The sequence below is a fragment of the Porcisia hertigi genome, chromosome 26 (genome assembly GCF_017918235.1).
Source record: "Porcisia hertigi strain C119 chromosome 26, whole genome shotgun sequence".
NCBI classification, from domain to species: domain Eukaryota; phylum Euglenozoa; class Kinetoplastea; order Trypanosomatida; family Trypanosomatidae; genus Porcisia; species Porcisia hertigi.
Genome location: NC_090585.1, coordinates 129,471 through 148,167, shown reverse-complemented (window position 1 = coordinate 148,167; position 18,697 = coordinate 129,471). Strand labels below are relative to the sequence as shown.

At 57.2% G+C, this 18,697-nt stretch overlaps 5 protein-coding genes across 5 annotated transcripts; all 5 read left to right on the top strand.

Moving 5' to 3' along the window:
• Positions 1 to 1,285: 1,285 nt before the first annotated feature.
• JKF63_04080 (uncharacterized protein) lies at positions 1,286 to 4,750 on the top strand (the record flags this gene model as incomplete). Its single annotated transcript, XM_067900074.1, has 1 exon — positions 1,286 to 4,750. One exon carries the CDS (start codon positions 1,286 to 1,288, stop codon positions 4,748 to 4,750), a length of 3,465 nt encoding a protein of 1,154 aa, XP_067756258.1.
• A 1,227-nt stretch (positions 4,751 to 5,977) lies between these two features.
• On the top strand, positions 5,978 to 10,105 carry JKF63_04079 (uncharacterized protein; the record flags this gene model as incomplete). The annotated part of the gene is made up of 1 exon (XM_067900073.1): positions 5,978 to 10,105. The coding sequence occupies one exon, from the start codon at positions 5,978 to 5,980 to the stop codon at positions 10,103 to 10,105; it is 4,128 nt and encodes a 1,375-aa protein (XP_067756257.1).
• A 1,127-nt stretch (positions 10,106 to 11,232) lies between these two features.
• Positions 11,233 to 12,609, top strand: JKF63_04078 (uncharacterized protein; the record flags this gene model as incomplete). Its single annotated transcript, XM_067900072.1, has 1 exon — positions 11,233 to 12,609. The coding sequence occupies one exon, from the start codon at positions 11,233 to 11,235 to the stop codon at positions 12,607 to 12,609; it is 1,377 nt and encodes a 458-aa protein (XP_067756256.1).
• Positions 12,610 to 14,221: 1,612 nt separating this feature from the next.
• On the top strand, positions 14,222 to 16,000 carry JKF63_04077 (uncharacterized protein; the record flags this gene model as incomplete). Its single annotated transcript, XM_067900071.1, has 1 exon — positions 14,222 to 16,000. One exon carries the CDS (start codon positions 14,222 to 14,224, stop codon positions 15,998 to 16,000), a length of 1,779 nt encoding a protein of 592 aa, XP_067756255.1.
• A 1,440-nt stretch (positions 16,001 to 17,440) lies between these two features.
• Positions 17,441 to 18,448, top strand: JKF63_04076 (uncharacterized protein; the record flags this gene model as incomplete). Its single annotated transcript, XM_067900070.1, has 1 exon — positions 17,441 to 18,448. The coding sequence occupies one exon, from the start codon at positions 17,441 to 17,443 to the stop codon at positions 18,446 to 18,448; it is 1,008 nt and encodes a 335-aa protein (XP_067756254.1).
• Positions 18,449 to 18,697: the final 249 nt, after the last annotated feature.

The following is an 18,697-nucleotide window of genomic DNA, read 5'->3' as shown; positions in this document are numbered from 1 at the left end:
ACGGCGGGGGAAAATGTGGGCTGATGAAAGGCCGCGTACGGAAGCGAGTCGTCTTAGGGCGCGCACGCGTGTGTGTGTGTGTGTGATCAGGCCATATTTTAAAGGCCATCCGCCTCTTGTTTCTGGAGGGAGGGTCACACGGGAACGAGGATGGCACACTCTTCTTCACCGCTGAGGCGGCTTTTGCCTATGTGCACCGTTTTCTTCATCTCCCTACATCGTCATCCTGTTGAACTCTCGAGGTCGCTACACTTCTGCCCCCCCCCCCCCTCCGTTGCGGCCTTGTTTGATCCCCGGCGGCCATGATGGCGGGCCGATGCAGTTGACAGTATCTGCTGCGGCTATCCTGCTGTATTTTTCACTTTCCTTTTACCCCTATTAATGTCGTGCTTGTGGTTTGCTCATCACATTCTCTGTTTCTTCGGTCTCTCTCTGTGTGTGTGTGTGCGACAGAGGAGTGATACTTTTGTTGGTGGGAGGAGAGGGCTGTAGAGTCATTGGGCTTTGCCGCTTTGTTTCACCACGGTAGTCTGATTGGACTCGGGGGGGGGGCTACAACTCTGCGCATGATGTGTAACGGCGTGCACATGGATTTCTGGTGCCGGCACGTGTTCTGTGATTCCCCTCCATCTGACTCAATCTCTTCCTCTCACCCTTTGTACACAAACACCGTGTCTTTGGGATAGCGACACTCGCTGCCGCCGCATCTCCCCTCTTTTAGTTTCACAAGTCATCTTTGTGTTGTGCCTGGAGGTGGGCTGATCCTCCCTTCCCCCTCCCTCCCTCTCTCACGCGGCTCCAGTGGGGAAAAAAGAGAGGACGAGAAACACACACGTACACACATACATCTCCATACGTGTATATTGCATATATGCAAACACTGACATTACACCCGCACACATACATTACACCCACACACATACATTTGCACGCATACACACAGGGACACGCGTGCGCATCCGATCCGAAGGGAGGCTTGGACCTTTCTTGGCTGTTCTGGCTTGTGTCTGCTTCCCGAACGCCTGGGGTGTGTAGGGGAGGGCGGAGGCACATCAATCCACACCAATACAAAGCATATACACATTAGACGCATACATCCACGTAGAAGGAGACGCATGCCGCGCACGCTGCTATACCTTCCAACCTCCATCCGGGCACCACCGCCGCTACCGTGTGATCATAGATTCCTTTTTCTTTTCCTTTTTTGTTCTCCTCCCGTTCCGCACGCGTGCTGAGAGGCACAAGTATTTCTCTTTGCCCTACGTGGCCGGATAGCTCCAATCAAATGGACACCATCGCTGTAGAGGCAAGTCCATGCGACCTCCATCAGGCGATCGGCTCTGTTTCGTCCGGCGACTCGTCATTGAAAGAAGCCACGCTTCTGTGTGTTTCTTCAACGGTGTGCTACCGCGAGGTGGCGCTGTCTGCGGATGAGCTACACACTTCCCCCACCGCCGCACCGGGCAGTTGTTGCGCTCCTTGTGCGTGCGCTTGGCTTTCGGCAACTGTGACGTGCACGCTTGACGTCTTCATCCACGTGCACCCCTCGCTGTCGCCGCACGGGTTCGCTTCTCTCCTTGGTGGTTGTCACGGCGTCACTGTAAGAACATCAACACCACACTTTGCTCGCATCACCTGTGATAATGTGCGGAACCTCTGCGAGATGTACGACGGGCTCCTCACGCTGCCACTCTCTCCTGCAGATGTTCTTTCAAGGGATGTGAGCACGTGCAGCACTCACTTGAAAATTGCCGCCCCACCAGGTGGTCTGTCAGGGCAACGTGTGCGAGGCAGGAGTGTAGGAGTCAGCACCGCCCCTGAAGCCGACGGCGCCGTGAGGAAGTCGCCCGTTGCTAGTCGTCCAGCGGCAGGACCTCGCTCCACGGATGCGGTGAGCGGCACCTCGGAGAGCCTCGTCATCTCTGCTTACGAGGCGACCGCCCACGTGGCCAGGAATCTACCCACGGTTGCTCTCCTCGTTCGATTTCCAAAGCGGTGCCGCCACGCGCTCGTACTACTGCGCCCTTCACTTGGTAGTCGGCACAAGAAGTACACACTGACATACCACGCGTCTGTGCGCCTCGTCAGCGAGAGCATACAACGAGTGGCACTGACCCCACACGGTGATGCAGTGGCGCTGCTAGCTGACACGTTCATACACGATGTGTCACTGTCCGTGCGCGCTTCTACCAGAGGCGATGATGCTTCTGCAGCACTGGTATTGCACGGAGGCTATCTGTCTCTAGATGAGGGGGAGCAGCGAAGCAGCGCGCTGCAGCCGCTCCTTCTCCATATTGGGCTCCTTGGCGCATCAGCGGGGCAGCGCGTCCTTCGGTCTCTCCTGCGTTCTCGCCTTACAGGGGCTTGGTATCGTCTAAGATTTCCTGCGAATGGCGCCAACCGCTCACCCTTCTTCTGCCCTGTCTTCTCAGAGCTTGTGCTATACACCAGCGAGGGCCACGCATTGGCGTTTGAGCCTTTGATGGCCGACGCGATAGAGGAGACGCCGGCATCGACTGGGAAAGTGAACCAGTGTATGACTATCACCTACACCTGCTGTGTTGGGGCACATCTCTTATCCTCAAGGCTTGACGCATCCGCATCCCCAGCGTCTACTGCGGCCTCCCTGCCTTGTGATGGCCTTCGTGGCGGCGCGCTTCTCGTTGCACCACCATGGCACTTCACTGACCAGTGGCAGTACTCTCTGTGGTTCGCAAAGGCACTGGCGCTCACCACAGCATCGCCTGCCGCTTTTTCGACCGTGCTCGCATCTGGTGAGGGACTCCGTCACCGTCGCCGGCACCGCGTCTCTTCCGTGATTGCCATGAGTTCTAACCGACGAGTTTGGCTGCTCTACAAAGGCTCGCGGCTGTGCGTGGTGACCGTACCGACAGGCACAAGCGGAGTGACTGACGACGGTGGCGGGGTACCTACACTGGCGGCTACGGTGCCGCTAGACGCTTCATACTTAATTCATGACGCGCAGTACGTGGCGTGTGGTGGTCATGTGGGATTTTTGCTGCTTTGCCGACACAGCCGCATGTCCGCAGCGGAGCCGTGGGACATCGCCTCAGAGATGAGGCCGGCGACGGCCACTTCAGCTGTCGGCGATCGCTTCGTTCACTGCTCGCTCCCGCACAGTCCTGTGCAGCTTCTGTTTCTCTCTCTATCGGGAATGGGAGCTGCTGCTGCTGCTGGTGCGGCGGCGGCCTCCAACGCATTCATGTCACCACTGTTGCTGGTGCCGTTGATGCCCTCCTCAACTCTCGGATCTCTTCTGCCGTCCTTGGCCCATCCGTCGAGTCGACTGCGCTTTGTTTGCGCAGTTTCTATGGCGGACACACCGGTCTCGAACCTGGAGACAGAGAGTCTTTTAGACACGATTTATGTCTCCATCAGCAGTAGCGGGTGTGCTCGTGGCGCATGGACAGGGACAGCACGCCTTCCGTCTGTGTGGTCCTCATGCACATCGCTGCTCCAGCTCTCCCTCAAGGAGTATAGTGGGTCCTTCCAGGGAGTGTTGACGCTACAGTGGGCTGCCCACACGCTGAGTGCGCTCTTCCCACACGCAGCTTTGATGAGAGGCGATTTCCTGGACACGTCATGGATGGCAACGGCGGCGGGCGCCATTCCTTCGTCCTCCAGGCAGGCATCTTCCTCAGCACTGATAGTGGAGGCGAAGGCTCAGTCGCTGGAGACAGCGCTCGAGGCGGCGCTGCTGGAATTGCGCTATCCATACGTCCATAGCGTCTGTTTTGCTGGTACGACTGCCTCCGATGTCTCTCTCGGCCGAGGGGGCCGTCCAGGCGGTGCGGCTTTGTACTACCCCAGGGCCACGGTTGTCTTTCATGACGCTTTGGATGCTTTTCTACACGCGTGCGTCGGCGAGGGTGAGACGAATTCAGCCGGCGCTGTCGCCATTTTCGCTGGATTTTCTGCTGCTCTGCGCATGAGTGGACTCTTGCACGCACCGAGGGACTGTCGTGCTGCTCGTGATGGCGGCGGCGGCGGCGGCGTCAGAGCCACTATGCGGATGGTTGCCTTCTTGCACGGGTGCGCGCAGCTGCTCCGTTGCGCGCTGGAGGATGTGTCCGCTATCGGTGGCGTGTCGGCACTGCTTGCATGCGCATCCCATTTGACCCGCACTGCAACCCCAGGTAAAGCGCCGAAGTCGCCCTCAGAGATGACGCCAATGGCGTGGGAGGTCTGGGGTTTGTTGCTGCAACCCCTTTTCGACTTTGTATGGGGAGTCGTGCGCGCCTACTGCGTATCGGCCGAGGTGGCTGATGATCTGCTCGAGTACTGCAGTCCTGCGGTGCAGTCGATGGCGCGTACCAGAAGATTTTTGTGGTCTGATACAAAAAACGCGTTTCAGGACACAAAAACCAGAGACGCGTCACTACTGATAAACCCGAATGACGCGTCTCACCGCGGCGGTTTGTCACTCGCTTCCGGGTTTGGTGGAATGGCGGCACGGCAGGACAGAGCCGAGCTACTCACCGTTGTCCCCCACACCCCTGGGCCGACTGCGGCTTCACCGTCATCGGCCACCGCTGCGGCAGCGACCTCACTGTACACGAGTGCGGAGCTGTACGGGATGGTGCGTCGAGTTTTTCTGATGCAGGGCGCGTCAGCGGCGTTGCATCTAGTGGAAGAGCTGCAACGACACTCGATCACAAACGTGGATGTGAGTGATATGGTTCAGATGTTGGAGACCATGCAGCACCGTCTTGCGGACGTCGCCGTATAAAGGGGTAGTGGGCAGTACTGCTATTACTAGTACCATTGCTGCTGGTGGTGGCGGTGCGGGAGTCTGTGCATTCGAGAACGGGTGGCTTTCTTTTCATCATTTGTTCCAGCTTTCTTTTGCCACATCCCCATAATCGGCATGTGCCCGCCTCCCCTCTCTCCTCAAAAACAAAAAAACGAGTGCATGGACAATATGTGCACATAAATCCTGGTGACTGGCCATTATTTTTCTGCAAGGTGTGAGTCAGACACAGATGTGTGTATGGAAAGCGGTTGCATTGTCTGCCCCCACCGAAGAAAAAAAAAGCACACACAAATACACACTCTTCTTTTTTTTCCCTATGCACTTACTTGCCCTTGGATGCTCCCTTTTAAAATTTTTTTTTTGCCAACATCGTCTCTCTACTGAGAAATCAATCTAGCACCTTATTTTTTGTTTGTTCTCCTTGGCCCGGAGGCCTTCCGTCGCTTTCCCCCTCTCTGCGCACGTGTACACACGCAAGCACTGGCGCACTTCACGTGATTGTCGGCTCCTGCTCCTGATCTCGTGGGCACACGCACACGCACACACACACACCCACATCCCTCTTTTCCCGGTTAAGGCGACACATTCACTCCTCTGTCTGTACTCGCGTTTTGCCCCTGCCGGGTTTTTTTTCCACTCCCCCTCTTTTTTGAAAATATTTTTTCCACTGCTTTCGAGGTACTCACCTTTCCACCTCCCCCCCCCCAAAAAAAAAAAACCGGCGCAAAGAGAAACCCAAGGCTCTGTGGTCGGTACTATACGCTGATTCACGACGCTGCAACCGGTGCAGTACAAGAACGGTCTCTCTACACGTTTAGACGTGATCGCCGGGGAGTGTAGTGAGCTCGTTACTTCCCCTCATGTGGTGTCACTCTCTGAGCTCGTGTGCAGAATTCTCATTTGTATATATTCTTGTCCTCCCGTGCCTAGTTTTTTTTGTGAGTGTGCGACGCCGAGAAGAGAGAAGGGGAACGAATCGTCTGCAGCGTTCTGGAAACACGCTCGTGTGAGTGCGACGACTCTGTGGGTATCTCCCTTCCCGTGTGTGTGTGTGTGTGTGTTCATTTATTTCCCCAGCCTCCTCTGCTCGAGTGGGTCGGCTGTCGGTGTGCGTCGGGCACACCCTATAGGCACTTTGTTTGTTGATATTCTTTTTCCTCCTCACTTGTGTGGCTTCCCTCACACCAGCGGCTTGTCTTGGTGATGGACCCCACGTTGTGTAATGGAGTGTCCCTCTCCCAGGCGGAAAACGCTCCTTTCTCGTATCGTCGTCGTCGCCGATCTGTCTGGGAGTCAGCGCAGCACGTCGAAGATGCCGCGCGCGCCACCGACGCTGCGATAGGAGGCGATCACGTGGCGCACGCGCAGTCTGGTCATGTATCCAAGAGCAGCATCCGAGCGAACGGAGTGCTGGGCACGATGCCTTCAGTGCTCGAGCGTGCCTGCCGCTACTCTTGTGCTGAGGCCAAAGCGGAGCGCAGTAGTCGTTCCACTCCGAAGGCGCCCCTGCTCTCATCGTCGCCCAACTCTAAGTTGGTTCCACCACTGACGATCGATCCGGTGCCGAGCCACTTGCGCTTGCTGAGCTATGTGCGCTCCACTCGCGCGTGGGACGCTATTGCCGCTGGCTGTGCTGCCGAGGCGAGGTTGCTGAGCGAAACCGACAGCGACGTAGTGGCGTGGGCGGCGAGCTTTATTATCGGCGGAGAACCTCATCAAGGCTTGTTCATGCTGGAATCATACGTGATTGCCACCTGCGTCGTCTTGCACGAGCAGCGTGAGGGAGGCCTCTCGCGTTCCTCTTATCTGGAGCGTCATAACAATGTGATGCTTGACTGGATGCGGCATCGCACACAGCTTTTAGCGGGTGTGTCTTCACCGCCTCTGCATTGTGACGTGGACCCCCTCCAAGTGTCTGAGGCGGTGGTGCGCCACGTGGTGTTGCAGTCGATGCAGCTCATGGACCACGTGGAGGTGCACCGCTGGTACACACTGGCGCTCGCGATGTGCACATCGCAGGAGACCCACTACGACGGCCCCGACAACCGAGGGGATCCTAGCTCAAAGGGTTCAAGTGGAGACAAGGCAATCACGTCATCTCGCAACAGCGACAACAGCGGCTGTGTCCGGACGAGCCTTAAGCTGTCCCCAAGGGATGGGCAGGATTCTTTTAAAGCCCAGGACTTTAGGGATTTTAGGGCAGTGCCACCCAAGACCCCCCCCACAGACACCTCTGCTGCGCTAGCGAGTGAAGGGTACGAGACTCCGCTCAACTTATGGTTTCGCTACTTCTTTGCCCTGTGCGAGACAACGTCAGCCGACGGGCTATTGGCGGCCACATTGCCCGCCCAACACACGCCGCCGAGCAAAACCGACGACCGGCACGCCATCCCCACGATACTGCGAGCGACAGCCTCCACTGCTCGCGTGTCGCCGCTGACGGTGAAGGGCGACAGCGGTAGTTCTACCCTGAGGAAGCACGAGAGAGGCGGATCGTTCTGCTGCTCTGCTCCTTTGTCATCACTGCGCACCGCTCCTGCGTGGGCCACCACCGCGTTGCGGGATTTAGATGAGGAGGAGACCGCTGCGCTGCTGCTTTCACATTGCGAGGAGTGGGAAGTCTTCTTCATCACAGCCGTGGCGGCTTTTTATACGCAACACTACCGCACTTGCATGATTGCCGCCTCGCGCTTTCTGCACTGGGCGGAGTCAAACGGTGCGATGAGGCGGTCGGTAGAGGCGAGTTATCACCACGAAGGCCGTAAAGGGACGTCTGAGGATGCTCGAAGCCAAACAAGGTCGAGGCCAACTCACTGTTCAGCGCAACGACACGCATTACTACCAGCTGCGGCTGGGGCACCTGGCTTTCAGGACTACCAGTGCCGTCTCGCGCTTTTTGTGCGCGCGTGGTCGAGCCTGTTGGTGGGTGAGCGGCTGCAGTTCGGCAAGGACGTTGAAGCCCTGCTTGACTACGCCGAAGATTCTCTCAGCTATCATATTGGATGCGCTCTGGCCCTCTACGGGTTGCCCCTGCCGGCTGCCAAAGAGACTGTCATGTCTGCCACCGCGCACTTTACATGCGCCGGCGCTACAGTGACTCCCTTGGGTGTACGGGCGGGCCCAGTCGATGGGGTTTCGCCCATCTTGCAAGCCTACTTGTATGTTCTCACAGAGTCAGTCCATGCGCTGATGCTGCTACAGATCGGCATGGTAGAGTCGGCCATGGAGGTGGCAAAGGCGGCGCTTGACCGGACGAAGGTTCGGCGAGCGCTCCTCAACCGCGCTGTCAACATCAACAGGGCTGAGGACCTACTTCTGGGAACGTTGCACGATCTCGTGGTGATCACCGCCACCGCGCTGGAGGACGCCACCTCGGTGCTGGAGGTTCCACTTACGCCGCACCACCTCGCGTATATCGCGGTGTGTCGTGCCTTCTTCGGTGGTCTATGCGCGGGCGGCATTCGCGTCAAGCCACATAGCGAAGCGCACCGCTTACTCTATCCGTTAAACCTCCCGCTGTACGCCTCCACACGTCAGATGATCCCATTCCACATGAACCGCGCCACATACCTCTACCACAATGGGCAGCTACGCGGCGCGTGGGATGACGTGTGCTGCGCCGTTGCCGCGGCGGATGAGGTAGTCGGCTCCGTCGAGTTCGCCTTCTCCGACTGTTTCCCGCTACGAGTATACTACTTTGCGTGTTATGTGGGGTTTGCGCTGATCGAGGATATTCTGTGCGCCGATCTCGAGGCGGCAAGGTCGTGCTTGTCGAACCCGGACAACCAGGAGGCCGTTGACCAAAAGGACGCGACACTGCAGGAGAATGAAATACTGAGCAAAGAGGTTATCCACATATGTGGGGAAGTGGTGCAGCGCATGCTGTACTTTTATCCACACTCCCGCCTGACGGAGCTATGCCAGGTACGGCTTGCTGTGATGTGCGAGGACAAGGGATTCCTAAACCAGGCGGTGCTCTTGTCGAACCGCTACCCCCACAGCCCCGCGGCGCAGAACTTGCTGACACTCGCGATCTACTTTGACAATCGCGTGCCAGAGGCGGTAGACAACGCTGACAAGAACTTGCAGGTCTTCCCACACTCACGCGAGGTCATTCGTATCCATCGCATGCTGCACACACAAAAAGCTGTGTATCGATTCAACTATCGTGGAGTTCTTCCAGTGCGTTACAAGCCCGGGCCAACCGGCCGCGTGGTGACGAAGCGAGTTGTGTTTATGATCTTGTTGCTGGTGGCCAACTTGGTGGTTTTGGGCCTCACCGCCTACGCCAACACCCCATACGCTGCGAACTTATCCGAGGAGATGAAACAGCTAGCCGTGCGCGTGCAGCTGCCTTCGACTTTCCCGCTCGTCTTCGTGGTCATCTTCTTGACACATGCCATCGTGGCAGCTGCAACTACCCAAAACTTGATCAGTACGACGCTCACCGACCTTTTCTTCGTGAACAGCGCGCTGAACCGCGCCTTCTTCTGCCTCCGATGCATCCCGTTCATAAACCTGGTGAACGCGCTGCTCATTAGCTTTGCCGGCAACAACTTTCTCTTTGAGCACGGCTACACCACGTTCATGCTTTATGCCTTTCTCAGTCTCCTATTCGTTCCGTTCACAACGCGCGTCTGGCTCTTGCCGTCCGTCGACGAGCCGGATGTGGACGTGATGACATGGCTGGCAATCCTGAGCGTCGACACCGTGATCGCATTTGTCGTCACCGTTCCGCACCTCATACTCGCCGTGCTGGAGCCGTGCATGTTCATTCTTTTTTACTTCTACACACCAACGCCGAGGCCAGACTCCGAGGCGAGCGAGTTTCCACCGAGCAACAGTATACGTCGACGGCTGCTTCTCCACTCAGTCTGCATCCACACGATGCCGCCCCGCTTCGTGGTCGGCAGCGGCTCCCGCTTTCTTCCAATTCGTCTTCTAAAGTGTCTTTACTATCGCTCTCACAGCTCGATGGAGACGCGCTACCTGGCCGAGTCGCAGCTTGAGGCAGAGAGCTACCGTGTGTTTCCCATGATCGAGGGAGAGGAGGCGCGCGCGATTGTCTCACATGTTCCACAGGCGCCAATCTGCGCGGCGCTGACGGGCACAGAGTTGGAGCCATCGTCCGGCTCGCCAGCGCCGCGCAGCGGTGCCACTGCTGTGCCTCTGAACCACGACAATGCCACAAAAGACCACTCCACTTTGAATGCGAACGATTCAGTCGGTAGCCAGCGAGTAGCACCTATGGAGCCTCAGAGTGCATCAACCCCATGTTCATCCGCGTCCTCTGACGGGATGGTGTTACCCAGAGAGCGGCTGTTTCCCTGAGCGATGCACCGAGAAGATGAGCAGGGGAATCAAGAGCCACATCCGCGGCACAGGTACTGCCGCCTCACGGTCTCATCACCGACATCGAAAAGCAGAGAAAAGAGTGACAGCGTGCCCGTTGCCGGTTTGCGCATTGCTGAAACGTTGCGGCCTCCTCTTTACCCAACGGATCGACTTGAGCAACAGGCGGTACAAGGGGTGCCGTCGTTTGTGAGCCCCACCGGGCAGTCTTCGAGGGGCACTCTCCGTGGCCGCGAGACGGACTACAGGGATGACACCGGTGTACGAAATGCACCCGGGGGGGGGGCCGGCGCACCCGCGGAATCCTTTCAGCCCAGCGGCTCTCGCTCTTTTTCCTTCTCGTAGCGATCCAAAACTTTTGCCGTACGTCTGTGTCGCCTCGACTCGGACGCACCAAGTCATGACGGGCAATGGCACTGAGCCTTTGGACAGGCGGCCTGTGTGTGTGTGTGTGTCTTCTTCCCCCTTCGTATTTCATATACACTTGTTCCCCCCTCTTCCTTTTTACAAACAACAGCAGGAAAAACAAAGAAAAAAACTGCTGCGACTGTGCAGCCGTAGCACCTTGTAAATGTGACACGCCCATCTCTTCCCCCACCTCTTCTGCGTTTTTCATTGGCGCGGACTCTGTGGAAAAGTCTGCCCACGGACGCGGCAGCTCTCGGCCTCTTTTGTTTCACGACACCGCGGGAAAGGGGGGGGGTTATGCTGCGAGTCCCAAGTGAGGGGGTCATGTGGGGTGGAGGTAGATGGCCCCATCGGTGCGCATCATGAGTGTTATCCCATCCCATCCTATCCCATCCCTCACATCTTTTTTTTTTTCTTCCACGCCCCACTCCCTAACTGTTTTTTTCCCCAGATTCGACGGCCCCACCAGTGTCACTCAGAACGCGCCTTTAGGTGTGTGCGTGTGTGCGACATCAGCAGTGCTTGTAGCTAACACGTCCATCTCCCATTTTTGAGCTCGATAGGGCGGCAGCATCGCGGGGCAGTGTGACGTCTTGGATGCAGGGAGCGGGTTCCATTGAGTAAGCCGAGAGTCCCACGTAGACCCGCACGACGTGACACCTGCGTCTGCTTTTCCACCGCGTTTTTGGCTTTCTCCAATGCAAGCCTACTCAGTCAGATCGCTGCCTTCCGGCTGCACCGCCTCGGATGCTGAGTCGGCTGCTGCTGGCGCCAAGCCACACACTTCTTTTACTGTCATTGGCACAAACATTGAAAATGGTGGCATTCGAATGCAGATTCCATGGCGCCGTATTTCGGAGGAGCAGCTCGACAACATCTGCCGAGCTCTCGTGGATGGCGAGAACGGCGTCCCTATCCGAACCATCGAATTCATGGACAACTACCTGGGGCCAATCGGGACGGTCAAAGTTGCTTCCTGCCTTGAATCGTCGCCGGTGACGGAGGTATTACTTTGTTACAACAGCATCGGCAAGGAGGGGTGCGACGGGCTGGCTGTGGTGGTGGGCATGTCACACACGTTGCAGGTTCTCGATATCCGTGGTAATTCTCTATCTGCGACCGACGTGCATCGCCTGTTGCGCTCTGTTACCTTGTCCACGACGCTGACGCGGCTTGTATTGGCCTCAAACAAGCTCGGTCCTGAAGGGGCGGAGCTTGTGGCGAAGGCACTGGAGCGCAACACGTACCTATCTTCGCTTGACCTCTCTGTAAACGAGCTGGGCCCGAGTGGTGCAGAACACATTGCCGGAATCCTCCGCAATCCCGTGTCGACGCTGCAGGTGCTGCAGCTGCACGGCAACTACCTGGGCCCCACTGGTGTGATGAGCATTTGTGGTGCAGTGAGGACGAACAAGGTGCTGAAGCGGTTGACGCTGGGGAACAACCACGCCACGGATGAGGCGGCTGGCGCAATCGCCGCCATGCTGGAAGCCAACTACACTCTCGAGGCACTCGACATCCGCCTCAACACGATCACAGGGGCTGGTGTGAAGACAATAGCACAGCAGGGTCTGGCCAAAAACACCACCCTTCGCGCGCTGTCACTTTCAGGTAACGAGGTTGGTCATGTGGGGGCGAACGAGCTCACGAACGTCTTCTGTGTCCATCAACGCAGTGTCTTGGAGCAGGTGGACCTGAGCTCGTGTAGGCTGACTCTCAACGGCGGTATGCGTATAGCCAGCGCGCTCAGCTCGTCCATTTCCCTTAGAGAAATTGACCTCAGCGACAACGGACTCAATGATGAGGTTGCAGCTCGCCTTGCACAGAGCATAATTGATAGCATCTCCATTTCTGTCGTTGACGTTTCCTGCAACGAGATCGGCGAGGAGGGCGCTTCGCATCTCATTGAGGCGGCGGTCCAGAACGCGCGACTTGCGGCTCTAGTGACGAACGGCAACAACATTCCCCGCGCCGCACAGAAGAAGATGGACAATCTGCTGGAGGAGCGGTTAAGCAAGAACCGCGTTCTGAGCCAGAACGCGGCACTTTCCCAGCAGCAGAAGCTCTCCAAGTAGTAGTAGCGCGCTCTGCCGCCCTGGCACACTGTACCGGCCGCCGTCGAATGGGTATGTAGGGAATTACGGAGGAGAGATGCAACGCTCACGGAGAAAGAGGGGGGGGGGAGGGGAGGCGCAGATCTCCCATCTTGTTTCGTTTCTTCTTTCGCTTACCTTATCGGAGTGCTTGATTTTCTTATCAGATCAGGTAGCACCGAGCTCGAAGGTCTTGCGTACTCTCCGCTGGAGGTACACACGTCAGTGCGTATTTTTTTTTTTAGGGGGAGAGGGTGACAGCGCCTTCTGAAGTCTGAGCTGTGGTTCATGTACATTATCTTTTAGCCCCTCTTTTTGTTTTCGTTGTGCTATTCCTGTGAACTTTTCGAGAAGACAACTACAAGGCAGTAGGTCCATGGGAGCTAGATGGGGTCTGGGGGTAGACTGGGGAGGGGGGGGGCTTGATGGCCACTGCAACCAAGGGGATGGTGAGAGAGAGAAGGATAGGCGTATTCGAGCATGTGTGCCGCACTTATTTCTTTCCTCTTTATCCTCCACCGCCCTCCCACACCACCGCGTTTGTAGTTCTCCGCGACGCGTATCTCTTGTTTGTTTTTCCCCTCTCTTCTTCTCCACCCTGCCATGAAATGTACAGTGACATTTTTGTCCCAGCGTTGGCAGGCGGGCGCCTTTTTTGGGGGGTGTTGAACTAGCGAATACCGTGTCAGTACGTTTCCCTATCCATACTGCGGCCCCCCCCCTCTCTCCCTCTCCCTCCCCCTCCCGAGGGGCGGGTTGTGTGAAGCAGTATGTCGGATAATTGGGCTCAAGAGGTTCACATTGTTTCTTCAATGTCCGATCGCTAGCTTTATCACCAGAGAATTGTGCTCTGCAGTTGTGTGGTGTACGTACAACTGTACTGATGTGACACGATGTTCGGTCCTTGCGACATCGCGTAGGTTTCTCGTGGGCCACTCACTTTTCACTCGACTCGCTCTCATATCCCTGTAATGTGCCACCCACCGCAAATACGATAATGTGCCTCACATCGACCGTCCTCCGCGCATCCTCATGGATGCGCATCTCTCCCGAGTATCAACGCAGCGGCTGCGTGCACTCCCTCTCCAGGGTTCGGAAGAACGCCGTGTGTATCCCCCCCCCCCCCAAAAAAAAAAATACACTGGTGTTTTTTGCGGATCGTCGCTTTTTGAATTCATGGTGTGTGGTGCGACGTCCTTCAGTCACCTCTTTTGCAGGTCCGTCTACTGTTTCTCGCTCTCTTTGGACCTGCGTGTTTCTGGGCTTTTCACCGCATCTTCTCTCTCTTTGCGTGGTGCTTCTGGGCGGCTCAGCGGCAACAGTACTGGCAGCCGCGAGTGTAGACGAGTAGTGCGCAAAGTACTGCGAGAGGAGGGGTTTTCAGATTGCACTCCCCCCGCCCCCCCCCGCTCTCCGTCGATCCGGTACCCGTGCGCCACCGCATAAGGGGAGATACACACTTCCAAGGGAAAAGGCTTTATTGTAGAAGGACATCATCCCTCTTCCGCTCTCTTTCCTGCTTTTTGTGTCTGCGTTTGTGCAGGATAAGTGTGTGAGGCATTGCACCCCCCCCCTACCCCCATCTACCTGGTAGATGAATCTGGGAGAGTTTGCATCTCTTGAGCGAGCTGTGGAGCGGACCATCACGCATCAGTCGAGGAGCGGCGTCTCGAAATTGCACATGATGAGGTCACATGCCTCTCGCCCGACGTCCGAGCGGCACTTGACACCGTCGTCCTCTGGCGTTCCAGACCCGCTGGTCAGCTCTTCTACAGGTAACAAAACGTCGCCTCACTCACCACACTACAAGTATCCGCACCACATGTCCGCTGTCCCAGGGAAGTCTCACGCATCAACGGGGGGTACCTGCTCAGTAGCTACACGTTCACATCGGGAGAGGACCCATCACCCTGACCGCAGTGTCCAGATGGTCGCCGGCACAGCGGGCAGGTCGTCTTCTCGCCCAACTGATCTCGGCGCGGGAAGGGCGACGAGTTGGCGAAGCCCGCCGATGCCGCACCCCGAGCAAGGCGACGCGCACTCGGTCCACAGCCGCAACGCACCGCAATCGCCCGCCGACCACCACAACGGCCGCCGCCGACGTGAGGGTGGTCATTGCATTGATGACGAGGATGACTGTCCCTCCTATCACCGTAAGACGCGCCGCCCTCGCATCGAGCCTAGCGTGCGGCTCACGGCAGAGGCGCCAGAGCCGGCACATCTTTCTTCTTCACCCGGGATCTCATTTGAGGCCGTCAAGTCGCTGCTGCCCGTCTCCTCTGATGTCAGGTGTATCCTCGCCTTCGATGCAAAACTGATTGAGCTCCTCTACTGCCTTTCCCCTACGTCCGAGGAGCGCGAGACGAAGCTGCGCGTCATTGATGACATTCGCACAACAATGCAGCGGACGGGTATCGATATCCAGATATACGGCAGTCTCTGCACCGGTCTTGTGATCCCGGCAAGTGATGTGGACTGCGTTCTCATGCGCAGCGGTAATGAGGAGATCGCCAGCGTCATGGCGGAGTCCTTGTCTTTTGCTTTGCTGAACATCGCCTCTGCAACCAACGGCTTGGCGTCGCAGAAGAGCATCAAGGGGTCTCTCTCGACCGCTGTTCGCACTGTGGCAGACCGCATGCGGCGCAGTCACCACTTTACCAACATCACATCGATCGCTCATGCCAAGGTGCCCATCGTGAAGTGCCGTCATCGCCGTAATGGTGTGCGGGTGGATTTGTCCTTCGAACAGAGCGGCTGCGTGTCCTCCAACTACCTCTGCCAGCAGTTCTGTGAGCTGGGCAACGAAATGGCGCGACCTCTGATCGTGCTCGTCAAGGCACTGGTGAACAACTGCCGCCTTGACGACCCAAGCATCGGCGGCCTCGGCTCCTTCCCGATCTCACTGCTCGTGCTTTGGTACTTGAGGCAGTGTGTGCGCACCCGCTTCGCCGCAGAGCTTCAGAAGAGCATTGGTGCTCTTCTCACCGGTTTCCTCAAGTACTACGGTTCCGAGTTTGACTTTCGGCGTCTCGGCATCGACTATGTCCAGCAGAAGACTTTTACCAAGGCGCCGGCCAATGATCTCTACATTGTGAATCCCGTCTGCCCCGGTACAAACTGTGCAAAGGCGGCTACTCTCTTCGCCACGCGCGTCGTTCCTCTTTTCCAGCGAGCCGCGGCCACGTTTGTGGAACTGCTCGACACCAACGCCCCTTCAGCGACAATGGAAGCCCGGTTGCTTGGTTACTATTCCAGCGCCGCATCAGGTGTGCAGAATTGGACGGACGTCTCGCGACGGGCAGCGAGGGAGCCACATCTTCAACAGAATATGTGGGACGCAGAAACAAATATGTACGTTGGGGGAGTGCTGTGATGGTGTTGCCGTTGAAGGCAGAGAGACACCAAGGGCAGTAAGCGAGACACGGACAGTCATGGAACTCGGCGCGAGTGGCGAAGGCCACGGCGGCCGATAGGCGCTGGCGTGTCGCTATGCATGCGCGCCGTCGCACCCGCTGCGGGGTATGGTTCATGTGCGTCCCCAATGACGTGGTGATGGGTTCTCGAGGGGTGTAAAGGGGGGGGGGGGGGGTGAAGGGGGTGAGGGCGTGGGCGAGTTTTACCCCACGTCTCTCTCATCATCATCATCACTGCGCCGCCTCCCTTTTCCTCTGCCGGTCTCACTCTGTCCTTCCTCGTCCCCCTGACATGACCCTCTTCACCTCATTTTAACTTGCATCGTTGCAGCGTTGATCTCACGCCCCGCAGAAAGTAAAAGGTCTCCGCTGCCCATTACTGTCACAGACTTCTTCCCCCCAATCTCAGCGTCATCTGGCTTATCCTTCTCCTACCATTCTCTACCCTTCTCGCCCCCTTCCCCCCTCCCCCTCCCCCTCCCCCCCCCCCGCCCTTTTCTGCCTTCACTTCATGCACCCCCGCTTTTGCTGGATTGCATTCCATCGCTCTCGAGCCCCCTCTGGCTGCATGGCCGACGTCTCTACGTCACGTGTGTGTGAGGGGGGAGGGGGAAGAAGGGGGGGGGGGCACGGATGGATGAGGCATGAGGAGAGAGAGAGACACGATGTCTGATTCTCCTGTGGAGGAAGGGTGTAGGCGAGGATGGAGGCAGGTCGATTAGTAGGGGCGAGCGGTGGGGGGGGGGGAAGGGCGCAGAGCAAGGGGCGATGAGGAGCTAACTTAAAAGCGACGGATAAACTGCATGAAAGTTGTCTGAGAGGCCAGGGAGGGAGGGGGCAATGGAAAACAGTGAGGTGGGGTGCTCATACGCCGTGGGGAAGCAGGTACGCGCGTCCCTCTTGCCACCACTAGCTGCTTTTGTTCAATTTCAAAGCGTCTCGGCAGAGTCGTTTGATATTGCCACCCTGGTCTGGTACGCGCGCGCACGCACACACTCTACATGTACATGTGTATCAAGCCCTCCCCAAGTAGCTCTACTTGAAGCTGTGCTCGGATATGGTGTTCACGTGCTCGCTTCTGTGATTCTTTTGTTTCTCCGCTGACAGACTTGGTTCTTTTATCTTCATTTTCTTTCTCTCCCTTTTCGCTTCTTTCAACGGTCTCTCATTTTTATTGCGTGCGCGCTCGACACTCACACATCCGTGGCTATGTCCCTTTATCAGGAGGCTTGCTCGATTAGCCTCCCTGGGTACCACGGGAAGTGTGCGCACCTTTGCGCAGGTTTTTTTTTCTGCCCCCCTCCCCTCTCGCTTCCCACAAGCCTGTAAGGGGCAGGGGCTCTCTGACGAGTCCAACCAACGTATACGCAAGACACACACACACACACAGGACCAACGTTATGTTTGGAGAGCTTGTTTGCGGCCCACCAGGGAGTGGGAAGACAACGTACTGCGAGGGAAAGCGTCAGTTCCTGAGCGTGTACGACCCAACGCGTCCGGTTGTTCTGCTAAACCTCGATCCCGCTAACGAGGACGTCTTCCCATACCCGTGCGACGTCGATATCAGAGAACTTGTCGACCACGCCACCGTTATGCAGGAGGAAGGGCTTGGCCCTAACGGCACATACTTGTTCTGCGCTGCCGTGATGCAGGCAAACGTTGACTGGGTCATCACCAAGGTGGAAGAAGCTGTTGAGCGTCGCGTGCAGGAGGTCCTGGCGACGTCGTTGAACGCCGGCCCAGGGGGCAGCTCGGCCACTGCCGGGGTCAAGCCATTGCGCGCACCGTACTTGCTCATCGACTGCCCTGGTCAGGTAGAGTTTTATATTCATGCGCAGGTCATGCCGATTCTCACTCGCGCTCTGGCGAAGCGGCTGCAGTGTAGTTTGTGTACGGTGCACCTTGTTGACGCCGGCATCGCAACGCGCGATTTGCCCACATACGTTTCTTCGTGTGTGCTGTCGCTGACGACGATGATTGACCATGAGTTGCCACACGTGAACGTGCTGAGTAAGTGGGACACGCTGCCGGCTGATGTGTTGGAGGAAACCGGCGACGATGGTGAAACATATCTCAACGCATCTGCTATGCTTTCCGATAATAATATGGATAGGCTGTGGCGGCGACAACTGCAGCGTCGCCGGTATGAGCATCGCATGGCGCAGCATTTCGTGACTGCTGCGCAACCGGTACCTCGGTTGACGCCAGCGGAGCGTGTCGAGGATGCACAGCTGGCAGACCTTGACCTGGCAAAGCACTGCGGCCGCGTGTACCGTTACACCCGGCTATTGATGGATGTTGTGGAGGGATATGGGCTTGTCGGTTACGTTCCATTGGATGTGCAAAGCCAAGAGATGATGCTGCGCCTCACCCAAGAGGTGGACAACGCGATGGGAAACTTTTTTTGACTATTACGTTGGCCACTCCCGCCATCCGGCGTAGCGATAGTCGAGGCAGAATGAAACATTAATGGGGAGGGGGGGCCAATGAGGAATAAACTTTTTGGATCCATGGCGGTTAGCGGCACGGCTGCATCTACACCCGTCTCGGAGTTTTGTTTTTGTGGTCCCGTCTAACTCTCTTTTCGAACATGAATGGCAGCGCTAAGGTGATCCTCGATTCAATACTCTCTGCCTCTTGCGCATTCTCTAGGCACG